General features: G+C 36.6%; 1 protein-coding gene across 1 annotated transcript in view; it reads right to left on the reverse strand.

Moving 5' to 3' along the window:
* The window catches only part of LOC135945872 (glutamate receptor ionotropic, kainate 2-like), a 54,229-nt gene that overhangs the window by 18,842 nt on the left and 21,556 nt on the right, over positions 1–13,831 (reverse strand). The window contains exons 2-3 of the mRNA XM_065493796.1: positions 13,433–13,594; positions 2,022–2,273 (exon numbers count right to left, since the gene is read on the reverse strand). Of these exons, the coding sequence (XP_065349868.1) occupies positions 2,022–2,273; positions 13,433–13,594 (414 nt within the window). The remainder of the gene's footprint in view (positions 1–2,021; positions 2,274–13,432; positions 13,595–13,831) is intronic.

Below are 13,831 nucleotides of genomic sequence, written 5' to 3' on the forward strand. Positions count from 1 at the left end.
TGGTCAGTTTGTTTTAAACAGCTAGAGTAGCTTCAGACAATTATTAAATTACTTAGTTTGCATGACTTTTACTCATTCTCATAACGAAAATTCAATAAAAATACATATTAAACTAAAGATAATATTAAAAATCTTTCCTTGTACATTCAAGGCAGAAGATATTGATTAACTTAGATTCAAATTTTGGTTACTGAATGGTTTACTGAATTTTTGGGTTTTATAAACCAATAAATTTCCATTTTAGTACACCTTAACTAATATTTTAATGATCGCGCGCATCAATTTTAATTATTGCCCAAAATCAAATTCCATATCCATAAATACATACTTTGACATTGAGTGCAATGAAACATTTTGCGCCGAGCTCATTTTGACACGTGACATCAGTGGTTGTTCGGCGCTGGTGACCGCCGCACAGATGTGGCCAAGTGCGGTTTTGCAACGAGCCAGGCCCCCCGATGCTCGCCAAATAACGATAATTACGAATCAGCGGGGCCTGGAGAGCCCGGTCGTGCGTCCTTATCTGCAGTTTCGCCGTTTGTTTTCCTGTTTTCAGCCGCGCGCGGAAATTACTTTGTTGGCGAGCTGGCATGATTGCGGCGCGCCTAATCCGCCGCGAACGTGTGGAACGCGACCCTTTTTGCCAGCACGCGAAACAAATATATCCCGAATGGAAGTCTAAAAATGCTTTAAATCGGGTTGGACGCCGTTCGGAGGAATCATCGCTGGAGAAAATTTAAAAATAATAAGGCTAAAAAGAGCAGGTTTGCATAATTTGCTTTTTCTATATTATAGCCAAACGCAGACGATGGATTTGATCGTCGTGACGTCAAGCTGCGCTTCCAATTGGAAAAAGATCAAGTTTGCGGGATTGCTTCATCCATTACAGTTTAGCCGATGATTCTGTACTTTTTGCCAAAATGTTTTAAATGCGTGTAACGATTTAACTCGGGCATGAATATCAGGTTAATTATTAAATACTGAATAAAATGCTGCAGGTTTAAACAGCACTGCAAAAAGGGCAGAATTATTTTTTAATTCACCAGTTGCATAAACCCTAAGCGTTCGAAGCCGCCAACAGATGGCGCCACCGTAGACTTTCGATTTTAAGGCACTTCCGCTGTGATTTCAGACTCAATCTAGCTACTGTGCATTCTTCAATTAATTTGCTATTTTTTGACGTGCTGAAAACCAAAATCGGTTCAGCCAATCGCCGTAGAATCGTGAAAAACTATTTTTTAAATAACAAATCTTTTCCAACGTTTCTACGGCGAATGGCTGAACCGATTTTGGTTTTCAGCACGTCAAAAATTAGCAAATTAATTAAAAAAAGCAAAATAGCTAGATTGAGTCTGAAATCGCAGCGGAAATGCCTTAAAACCGCTTAAAACAAAATTTTTAAGAAAGTCTGTGGTTGCGCCATCTGTTGGCGGCTTCAATAACTAAGGCTTTATGCAACTGGTCAATTTCTGAATTTTTGCAATTATATTAAGTCAGCAGACACTTGAATTTTAAATTGAAATTCGGAAATTAACAAGTTTTTCATTTATTTTTGCATAGTAAATTAAAATAATACATTCATGCAACGGATGCTCTGAAAGCAATCATTTAATTCTTGAATATAGAGACCAATTTACTTACCTCATTTATATAGTTAAAATAATTTACTCAATATCTTGAAAGTATATTAAATTGTACAATCAAAATATAAATCATCATCAGGGTAAAAAATAAAATAAATTTTAAAATTTTGAATTTACAATAAATAAACAAAAATAGAGTTATAATGTATTAAAGTATATATTCCAAACGATGTGTGTAATTACTTTAAGATTTCATTTTTATACTCACTTTATTTAAGGCATATAAATGTGGTTTTTGTAACTATTTTCTCTGATTTTGATGCAATGCCATCCAATAATATGAGATACTGCAATAATTACTGCATGCAATCAACAGAAGCTAGTCCGAATATTTCACGAATAACATTTTAAAAAGCATATACAAGTTATTTCGCTCACCGTAATCTTCCTCGTAGACGATGGCCACCCTGGTCCAGTTGAGGAAGGCCATCACATCCTGGTAGGCAGCGTTCAGGAGCGGTTGTGCGGGGTGCAGGTTGATGGAGAACTCCTTGATCTCGGGGTCGAGGTCCAGCCTGGCCTCGAGATGCGGAATGTCGAGCGCGTCGCAGATCGAGTGGATGTGCGCCCCCAGCATCGGCTCCGAGGGGCCGAACACGGCTTGCACCCCGCCGTGCACTTGTTGGCATGCTACGAACACAAATATTGAATAATTTTATTTTGTTTTCGAATAATATGTCGCCCTTCAAACAAACTTTTGACAAAAAAATTTGATTTGTTCCTCCCTACATAATTTTTAAACTTGATCGGCATCTTTCATAATTTATTTTTAAATATTAAGGTTTGAAATGAAACATTTTCACTGAAAATTTAACTCAGCATATTTTTAATGATGAGCTTTCAAGTATTGAAATGAATATTTTTATTTTTGAAACTGAAAATTGTGCTGAATCTTGTTCTTTAATCATTCTCTAAAAAATTGACACTTGAGGAAAAAACTCGCAATTCACCAGTTGCATAAACCTTAAGTGTTCGAAGCCGCCAACAGATGGTGCCACCGTAGACTTTCGATTTTAAGGAACTTCCGCTGCGATGTCAGACTCAATCTAGCTACTGTGCATTCTTCACTTAATTTGCTAATTTTTGACGTGCTGAAAACTATAAAATTGTTTCAGCCAATCGCCGTAGAATCGTGAAAAACTATTTTTTGAAATAAAAAAATATTAAATCCACAAAAACGTGCAAAATTAGGATTTATATTTTTATATTTAGGCTTCTTTAAAACTAAAAACTTTTAATAGTTTTAAAATGCTGTGAGTTGCTTTTTAGAGATGTAGAAGACAAAAGAAATCACCTTTTACCCTCTCCAATTTATTAACTCTCAAAAGCCAGGATTCCTAATTAAACCGGATTTCCCGCTTTTTTCCGCTGCTGCTTGAGAAATGCAAAACGCAAAGCTTTCATACAGGCAAGCAAGCAAGCGTTGTTTTTCCAGTATAAATATAGCAAAGTTTCGCACTCCCCGAGGGCCTCTTGGTATTTTTTTTTCCGGCCCCTGCTCCGTTCATAAAAGGCTGAGACTGCGCGAATCTAAAGGGACCTGCCTGCCGGCGCGATATTTCAACCCTGAAACACAGCAGCATAGCAATGGGGCGAGACGGGAACCTTATAAAAGCGCGTGTGTTGGTTTTGCACACACACACATACAACAGGAGCGGCGGGAAAGTATAGAAGTGTTGCAAGATGGATCGCCCGCGACAGAATAAACATGCCTGCCAGCATTTTAATTGAATCTCACGTCACGAAATCTCAGAAGGGCCAGCCGAAGAAGAAGAAGAAGTGTCATCTTTTGCTGCCTCCGCATCGTTGAAATTGAATTGTGACTTTGGCACAACTTTTCACGAAGAACGACACTTGGAAAAAATTCGCAAGCCGAATTTATCTCTATGAATTTATGAAATATGGGCTGATGTAGACCACAAGAGGAATGATGCCACAAAAAAGGATAAGTTATAACTGGAATTTTCAGGGGTTTTCAGGGCTGAATAATTGCTATAGGAAAGTAGAGAGAATTTCGTCTGAACAACTGGACTGGGCATGGGAATAATTTGGTTTTTTGCAGATCAAGGTTTTTTGAGGATATTTGTAGGATTTTTGCAGCTTGTTTCTCCCGTGGTTTTGTATAAAAATTGTGCAGCTATTGATTTTTGCCTTTTTAGCTCTTTTGTCAACTTGCAATTTTTTAAAATTTCTGTAGATTTTATATATATAAACAAATAATTTAAAAACGCTGTGAACTCCAGAATTTCAGATACCGTTTAACATGTTTTAATCAGCGGAAGCCTGATTCGTGCGACGCGCAGATATGGCGTACGGTGGAGTAAGGCGCGAAAAAACGGTCACGTGAAATTGCGGGAAAAGAAGCAAGTTTTCGTCAATATTTTGACGTATAATTTGCATTACTGGAACTAATTGTGTCTTTTGGATCGTAAAAACAAAATCTTGACACTCGTACGGCAATCCAAAGAGAGCTTTTTGTTTCCGGCATTCAGACGCCATCTTGGATCTGCGCAGTGCGAACCAATTTTATCGCGCATCTGGACCCCGCTGGTTTTAATGTGATAAAAAAGATTTATACTGCAAAAAATCCTAGTTGCCAAATCGTTAATTATTCGCTATTAAGAATTCAGTTAACGTCAAAATTGACCTATACAGGTGTACAGCCTTTTGAGAAAATTGGTTGAAAAATTAGCATCTCTCCCTACTCAAAATGCTTAAAATCTAATCATATTTCACAGCTATTGGATAAATCTCGACGGGAGGTGTCAAAATCTGCGGCATGGTGGAAAAATTGGTATAAAATTAAAAACTTCTTGCTGCGAACAATTAATTATAAATTAATCTTCATTATGATTCCCCGCATGCAGCTATTTTATCATAATTACATTAAACGCTGAATTTCCATTAAAAAGCTTTTAGCGAAGAAATTTTACACCCCTCCGTCAGCCGTTTTTGCTGTATATATTACCAAATCCTACCTTTCTGCTGTATTTAAAATCCGCCGTGTTAGTTGCAAATAGCAGAGTTGTGTATGTGTATACCTAGTGATTTATTATTCCGCTTGAATTTCAAATTCAGCGGCGTTGAGCTAATAAAAAATAAAAAAAAAAACAGCAGTTTTGCATGAAACTCGGTCGGTATCTAGCCGTTCAGCTGGAAAAGCGTTAATGTTTCAGCAACAACACTCTCACACACACAACTTTTCTCGTTGGGAAATATATGCAAATAGCGTATGACGAATGTTCGCCTCAGCTCCATATGGCCGCGGCGATAAAACAAACAGGCGGATATTGTCGCTAGTTACGAGTGAATGGCTTCGCCTGAAATATTGTGCACGCCGCGGGTGCGGTTTGAACGTCCCAATTCGCGTACCCGGCGGACGCACTCTCGCTAGTTGAAAATTACGGCAACACGTACCATTCCCACGGTGGCACACACGAGAGAGTGACAAATTTCGAGGATTATATTGGTTGAGTGCGATTTCAATTTTATCAAAAAATATTCCCTACCAACAGACCACTCTGAAGTGCACAATTTTTATTTATACTTTTTTGATCTGTTTGTTTTCGCAGGCTGACGAAACATCCCCCGGGTGTGTTTGCCTTTGATGGGAAATTTCTATTCTTTTTTCAATGAGGTTGAAGTGGCCAATTTTATGTGTTTCAAGGTCTTGTATAATAAAGTCACGATTGATTTTAAAATGAAAATCATTTTAAATAATTTATAATTCCCCAGTTGTATAAACCCTAAGTGTTTGAAGATGGCGCCACTGTATACTTTCATAAAAAAAATAATTTTTAGGCACTTCCGCTGCGATTTCGGACTCAATCCAGCCATTGTTGGTTCTTCACTTCAATATGATTTCTTTTTACGTGCTGAAAACCAAAATGAGTCCAGCCATTCACCGTAAAGGAAGATTTAATATTTAAAAAAAATTTCTGTCACGAATTTACGGTTATTGAATTGACCGTTTTTTGTTTTCATTCCGTCAAAAGAAGGCATATTATGTAAAGAATGCAGTGGCAGGATTGAGTCTGAATTCGCAGCTAAATTGCTCTAAATTTAATTTTATGACTAAATTATATGGTGGCGCAATCTGTTGGAGACTTCGATCACTAAGGGATTATACAACTTGTGCGTATTTATTCCGTGAAATAGGGCTGCTGAAAACAGTAGGAAAAACAAAAAGATGACTCTCACCAAGGAATGGCTGGTTTTTCCTTCTGATATTTATTATTTGAATGAGTTTGAACACTTTTATTTGTAAAGCTGATATTCAGTGAATGTTTTAAAGCAGATCTTATTGATTCATGAAAGATTATGTTGCTGAAATTTTTCAAATAAAATCTACTGAGTTCAACTTAAAAGCCCTATTTGAAAGAAAAGTAAATATGACAACCCCTGAAAATTGCTTTCTATTTTATTTACACGAAATACCGTCTTAACAGAGCCCAAAACCGAAAAAAATCGCTGTTTTACTAGCTACTCTCTCTTTTAGGACTGAAAATTGAAAAGAATTTATAAATTTAAATAACAATTTGACCTTATTAGAAGGAGACGGAATTCCTTTCACAAACAAATATCGGAATTAGTGCCGTGGAACTTCTCCTTTTAGTCCTAGGGTGCGTGTGTAATTAAGTTGGGGAGAGGCGACGTTGCAAAGGGGCAGCCGCAATTATTGGTCCACATAAATAGCGCAGCAGAAACAGCAGCTTGCGCGCGGTTTGTGTTTTATGACAAGCTCTGTGCGACTCGGTTTCTTGCCTTCACTGTCATTAGCAGAGTCCCTCCGGGGCTGTATCAAGAGAGTTACGTTTCTCGGGTCCTACTCGAGATGAGGCACAGTGTAAATTTGGCACCGGGCCATTACTAGTACTCCGCCGAGCTGCGTTTTTACTCTGATTAAGCGTGCGCCGAGCATCTTTCGCGCACTACTTGGCTGCAAGTCTGATTTTGCAATGCATATTTTTTTGCCCGCTATGCGCAGAGTGAATTTGCATAGTTGGCCTACATTTGCGTCACGCACCTCTCATCACAGCCGAGATTGCACACAATTTGCGTTCATTACACGTTCGCTTCATCAAACACCTGATGTGTTGCAGCTTGTAATCACCACGCTGCTTCTCTGTAGAATGGCGAGAACGCACAAGTGCCAACTAACGACGAGAGCGAAATATTCTACCTTAGCTATATAGTGAGATGGAAAGAAGCTAGGGTTTGTTTGTACATTTATCTCGGTCAAAAGAAGGTGGAGAATAAAGCCGCAACAACTGGCAATTGACCTGTTGTATAAACCCTAAGTGTTGGAAGCCACCAACAGATGGCACCACCGTTTAATTTATTAATAAATTTAATTTTAAGGCACTTCCGCTGTGATTTCAGACTCAAACAAGCTACTGTGCATTCTTCACTTAATATGCTTTCTTTTGACGTGCTGAAAACCAAAATCGGCTCAGCAAATCGCCTTAGAGTCGTGAAAAACTTTTTTTCGAAATAAAAAAATCTTTTCCAATGTTTCTACGGCGATTGGCTTAACCGATTTTGGTTTTAAGCACGTCAAACGAAAGAAAATTAAGTAGTGAAGAATGGACAGAAGCTAGATTGAGTCTAAAATCGCAGTGAAAGTGCCTTAAAAATAATTTTTTAAGAAAGTATACGGTAACGCCATCTGTTTGCGGCTTCGAACACTAAGGGTTTATGCAACTGGTCAATTATAAAAAAATTATTTACTCCAAATCATGAGGTAGAAATAACTGTTAGAGAATGAAGAGGAAAAATGTGTTTTTCTTTTAGAGTTTAGAGGAGTTTGGTTTACATTCTTAATTGAATCGCATAGGAAATTAAAGTTTTAACAGGGATAAGAGGTAATACTGATTGAAATATAGTTTACTCTGTCGTATGAGCGCACTTTAAGTTTCATTTTTATTAAACAAAAAGGAAAATATTAAAAAATCTATGGTACAGACCAAACATAAATTGTAAAATTGAATTAAGATTAAAATTCTAAAACATTAAATTTTAAATAAAAAATACTAAGCAGCTACATTACATACATATATGTTATTCAATCGCTTAATAAATTCAATTTTGATTAAAATAATATCCCTCCCCTATTATTTAATCCATTTTTTGGTAATTTCATCAAGATACCACAAGAACAATTTTACCATTGATCTTATTAATGTTAAAATTAAACACAGCTCTCTCAAATGCATTTAGCGAGGTGTTTGTTTTCTCCCAGAACAGAAAATTCTTGTTTAACTACAAAGGAAATTAGCAACCACTACACAAAGCTTCACTTGAAATATATTAATTCATTTTAAGAAAGTATAAAGCTCTTCATAAGCATCCATTGTCCATCGGCAACATGAATCGAAATTATGAATCCCAAATTAAATTTCTTTACAATCATAGCACTAATTAACAGGGACTACAAAAATTTTACCACTCAAAATACACAAGGTTGTTTTTTAAGAGCAGCACTGCTTTATTTGGCGTACAATTTATTCCATTATAATTTAGGGGTTTTTAATTTTTTCCGTTTTCCCAAAGTATAACCATTAATTTGCTTTGGTTTACAAAAAATAATCATTATCGGATGGCCTTAAAGTGCAATTTAAAACATTAAAAACATTACTCAAAATGTGGCTTTGTAAAATAGCCAAAATAGGTTAACCCTTCTTTTACATAGTCTACGTACTCAATTTATTTCAATTTTTGAGTCTATTATTTCGATGGACGCTGACGCTTTCATGTTTTCAACCATAAAATATGAAACAATAAAAAGGCAGGCGTTTACCCGCAGTAAAATTCGAAAGTAGCAAGCAAGGAAAAAAATGAGTGCCAAGCCAAAACATCTCGAGGGCTGCTCGTCGTCGTTTGCTAAAATTTATTAGACAGAATCCAATTACAAGCCCCTCGACGGCGCTTCGACCGGCGACCGACCGCCGGAATCAACTTTTGGCCTGCGACGCGTTCGCGCCAATCAGCGCGCATGGAAATGAAGTCTCGTCGCTGCTGCCGAGATGCTCTCTCTCTCTCTCTTTCGCCGAGGATAAGGCACATAATAATCTCGGGCAGGGTTCGATTTTCATCGCGTAATGCGTTTCGCCACGCTCCCCTTCGATGGAACAGCCAACACTTCGTCTCTCTATGTGCTTGTTTCGCGAAAGGGATAAAGTTTGAACGCCCGTCTCTAAACGCACATATTGCACTGCTTCCTGCTCGCATTTAATGGGATAAAGTTTATCCATTTGCTCTTCTAGTTAACACCTCGTGAAATCGAATCACAGAGAGAATATTTCGAATCATTGTTGGCACCTAAATGAGGATAATATTATCAATTTAACTAACAAACAAATGATGAAAATTTTACATAAAACGTGAAGTTTTGGCTACATGAGGTTGTTTTGAAAATTTCCAACTGTTAAAAAAAAGAAATTAGGCTTCTTGTGAATTTAAAAAATGAAAATTTCAATTAATTTAAGCTTGATCTTTTTTTATTTTATGTGTTGAAGCGCAAAAGCTAACTTATAGATTTGTTTTAGAAAGTTCAAGCCGAAAATATCATCGTCAGATAATTTAGGGATGCATATAGATAATGGATTAAAGTGGAATGATACTGGGCAACAATTGAAAATAATTTGAATTGTTGGATGCCATAAACAATTGATCGATAAACAATTTGTTCAACAATTTGCAATAATAAAAAATGAACCTTCCTTCAATAAAAATTCAAATTTTGCCAATTTTCTCCAAAATGTACAGTGCTTGAACATATTTTCTTGGCATATTCCGATTCCTCTCGTCGAGATCTGTCCAACGGTGTATGCCACTTATTGGGGAAACTCTTGGTTTTGAAATTAAATCGGATTTCAAGTAAGGAGACAGCCATTACCATTTGAAAAGCACGCTAACTTTCCAGCCAATTTTCTCGAAAAATTACTGTGCTTCTTAGGCCAATTTAGGCTTTAACTGAATCCTAAGGGATGAGTTTATGCATTGGCAACAAGCATTTTCCAGGCTTTTGCAGTATCATTCCTCTTTAAGACAAATGAAGCTTTTAAAAAAGAGACATTTCCATTTGAACTATATTTAACTTGTTGCACAGCTCACCAAAATAATTTTAAAACCAAATTAAGCAAGGACAATGCAGGTAAAAACTTTTACCATAAATACTGCGTGAAACGCGGCACATTGCTGCGAAACGTGCCGGAGGAACAATACCGCAAGTGAATTTACGTGTGCGCCTGTCGTGCGCGATATTCATAAACACAAATAAGGACGGATCCGCGTCCTCACTTTTTGTGTTTAATGACGGGCTGTGCATGCACAAAGGAGTCTCGCGCACGATTAATTAATGCATGAATGAAGGGAGAGAGAGAGAAGCCCGGGCGTCCTAATTTCGTGAGTATAATAAATCGTTATTTTCACCACCACGGGGCATTTTCCTTCTTTCTTCGCCGAAAATGAGGGAGTTTTCCAGAAAATTCCTCATTTTAACAATTTAGTTAAATATTCAAGAAGTAAAATAACAAAGATCGAGTGGATTTTTAATGAAAACTTTGCCTTTTTCTGCAATCTGATCAAGCTGTGTGCATATCCATGATTAACAATGAGGAAAAGCTTTCAAGTTTCCCCAAAACGTGCAATGTGCGCATAATATACAAATTCAATTTCCGAGCAGCTTTTTGCAATTTGTGTTGTTTACGTAGTCTTATAGAAAGAAAAATTTAGTGTTTCCCCGTGTTTCCTGCCTACTTTTCTGTCTTAAAATCTGACAAGGCTTTACAAAGAAATTATCGAGAGAGGTAGGCAAAAGGGCAGACATTTTACAAAAAATAAAAAGACCGTTCTGGGGTCCTCTTAATTTATTCTTGCATGGTTATTTGATGTAACAAATTTAAGATAATCGTCTGTTGCTTCAAAAGTTGTTAAATAGATAATGCATAAAAGCAAGTGATTTGCGTGAAAAATTTATAAAACTAAATTATCATTTTAAACTTGCACAATTAAAATTAAATAAAAAAATAAAAATTTATAATTAAAAAAATAAAAATATATATAAAGCATAAACATTAAAAATTAATTTTTATAATTAATAAAATTAAATAATATTTTTTACAATGCATATTTAACTTGAACAAAAAAAACATTTTAAACATTATTAATTACAATTTACTCTAATTTTAAAACAATCTTAATCTAACCAACAGACACTGCAAAAAATAATACTGCATGCAATTTATAGTAACTATAGTCCGAATATTTCTGGAAATTTTCGAAGACTTTTCACAGAACTTTTTGGAATAATTTAAAATATCTATCTTACTCATCCACGGTTTAAACATCTGGAAATCGTGATCAATACGCTTGAATTTGGAGTATTTTTGCACCAATTTTAGAGGATAAAAAACACTTCTAAAGATTAGATCAACGATTTAGCATTTAATCAAGTTAAAATAGTTTTAAAATTCAGATAAAATGAATTAATTCATACTAATCGGAACGACTTACTTATTTTTTGCTTTTTACGTCCCAAAAACTCGTGGAAAAACCAGACGGACGCAACCAATAATGCCCAAAATACAGAAGTCTAGCTAGGATTGAACAAAAATAACGTCTAGACTATATTAATGCGTTTACTAATGCTGAAATATCCTCCAAAATCTCTCTAAATTCATATTGAGCCTCTTCTCTTTTCATTTATCTCGCCGTCGGTTGACAACTCGCTCGTCATTCGACGTCGAATCCGTCAAGTTGAAATATATATATTTTAGTTTATTTTTTTCTGCAAAATCGCGAGGCGCGCGAAGCAGATTAAATTACGACTTTCATCCCTCCCCGCAGTAGCAGCTGAACACACAAAAAGTTTTGATCTGTGAAATTCTAATGCCACGTCGGATGAAGGAGAAAGCGCGGAGACGAGAGATGAGGGATGGCGGCAAAAAAAAAATTGTACACCAGTCAGGATGTATCAGCAGCAGAGCAAAATCGATGCAGATGCCAAGAAAAGTTTTGTCGCCGAATCAAATTATGCATACAAAAAAAAGAGGAGAGACGACAAGAACACGCTCTTTTCGGCCAAATATTTTCTTTCCAAGCTGCAGACAAAAAGTCGATCATATATTGCGCTTCGAGTCCTGGCTGTTCGGCACAAAAACCAATTATCGCTGCCAAGGAAAGGCTTCCTCGGCGACAGCAAAACGTGTGTAATGGCTCGCGTTAAGCATTATTCGCAAACATGCAAAACGAACACACACATACGCCAAGCGTGTGATAATTATTTCAACATATCCACACTGACTTCATGAATTTATTTTGAATTTGAATTAACTTTTTATATTTCAAAAATTTTAAACGGTTAAATAAGATTTAAAAATTAAAAAAAAACTAAACAGTTAGTTGGCTGTGAAGGCTACTAAATTACTTTCTAATTCACTAGTTGCAATAACCCCTAGTGTTCAAGGCCGCCAACAGATGGCGCCAGCGTATACTTTCTTAAAAATAATTATTTTAAAGGCACTTTCGCTGCGATTTCAGATTCAATTAAACAAATGTGGGTTCTTCACTTAATATTCTTTCTTTTGACGTTCTGAAGACCAAAATCAGTCCAGCCATTCGCCGTAGAATCGTCGGAAAAGATTTTTTATTTCTAAAAATAGTTCTTCACGATTCTACGGCGATTGGCTGAACTGATTTTAGTTTTCAGCACGTTAAAAGAAAACATTTTAAGTGAAGAATGCACTGTGGCTGGATTGAATCTGAATCGCAGTGGAAGTGCCTTAAAATTAAATTTATTACGAAAGTAAACAGTGGCGCCATCTGTTGGCGGCTTCGAACACCAAGGGTTTATTCAGCTGGTAAATTTGTCTATTTTTCACCCTCAAAGCCAGCGGGAATCAAGATCACTGGATCAAATAAATATATTTCCCAGCAAATGATTGATTGAGTTGATTTATTATTTGGAAAATCTCCCAACGCAGTTGAATTCGGGATTGAACGTTTCTCTGAGAGTCCCTGGTTCACTCTTACGCAATATGTACTGATATTTGTGGTAAAAATCCCGTAAAATTCTTTTGCACTTTTATGCAATGCGAGTTTTTATTATTTTTTCTTCATATTTTGGAATTAAACATGCCAATGACCCCGGGTACACTCTCTCGCCAATATTTAAAATAATTTCATTACACTGACCGTAAAATAATAGAAAATTTTTAATTCCATCTAGAGAATTATTTTCCATCTATTTTCTGCTTTAAACTAAAAATTATTAACCTTTGAAAACGAGTGATGCGAGAATACTTTTAGCATTAAAGCAGTGACGCAAATACGACTTTTTGCTCCGCGTGAGCAAACAAGGCCAATCGACAAAAAGTCCTGCTTACTTTGGCGCCGCTTTTTGTTGTTGCTGTGCGGCGGAAATTATCCAATTTGGACAAAAGCGTTGTCGAGGCGCCCCGTTGATAAATTAATAATGAGGCTGCTGCCGTCGAGTTTGAAGACAATCATGCTTTGTTGTAGGGGTCTCGCGAAAAAGGCTAGATAAGCCCCGGTGTACGCTGCGTGGGTAAAAAGTTGCGCGCGGCAAAACTTTGCAATATAATACACGTCGCTGCTTTTTCGCCCTCTCGTAAAGCAGCAGAAAGATATGTTAAATAACATAATAAAAGGAATGCTTTCCGCGTGCCGCAAGCCTGCTATTTTCCTACGGAAACTTTTGTCTGATAAGTTGTTGCCGCGCGGGTCTGTCTGTCGACTTTTCGCCAAGATTAGTGCAACTTTTTCACCTTTTTTCGAGGCGTGGAAGCTGTCATCTTTGGGCACGTACTGGATGTCGTAGACTAATGTTGTTTTTGGCAGTAGGGTTTTGTCCTTGTTAATTCTGTAGACGGCGTACTTGAAGGCCAGCTCCGTGCTGCTGTCCTTTTGGTCCTCTGTGAATATCGCACCTGCAACATACAACATTTTGTTTTAAAAGAAGATGTCAAGCTAAATATTGATTTATTAGTTCTTGGGAAATTCAAGCCATTAGAAAATAGGAATGAAAATATGTATAATTTATTTGCAGGTTGTTTTAAAGAGGAATGATACTGCAAAAGCCTGGAAAATGCTTGTTGCCAATGCATAAACTCATCCTTTAGGATTCAGTTAAAGCCTAAATTGATTTAAGAAGCACTGTAATTTTT

This window comes from Cloeon dipterum, chromosome X (genome assembly GCF_949628265.1).
Source record: "Cloeon dipterum chromosome X, ieCloDipt1.1, whole genome shotgun sequence".
NCBI lineage: Eukaryota > Metazoa > Arthropoda > Insecta > Ephemeroptera > Baetidae > Cloeon > Cloeon dipterum.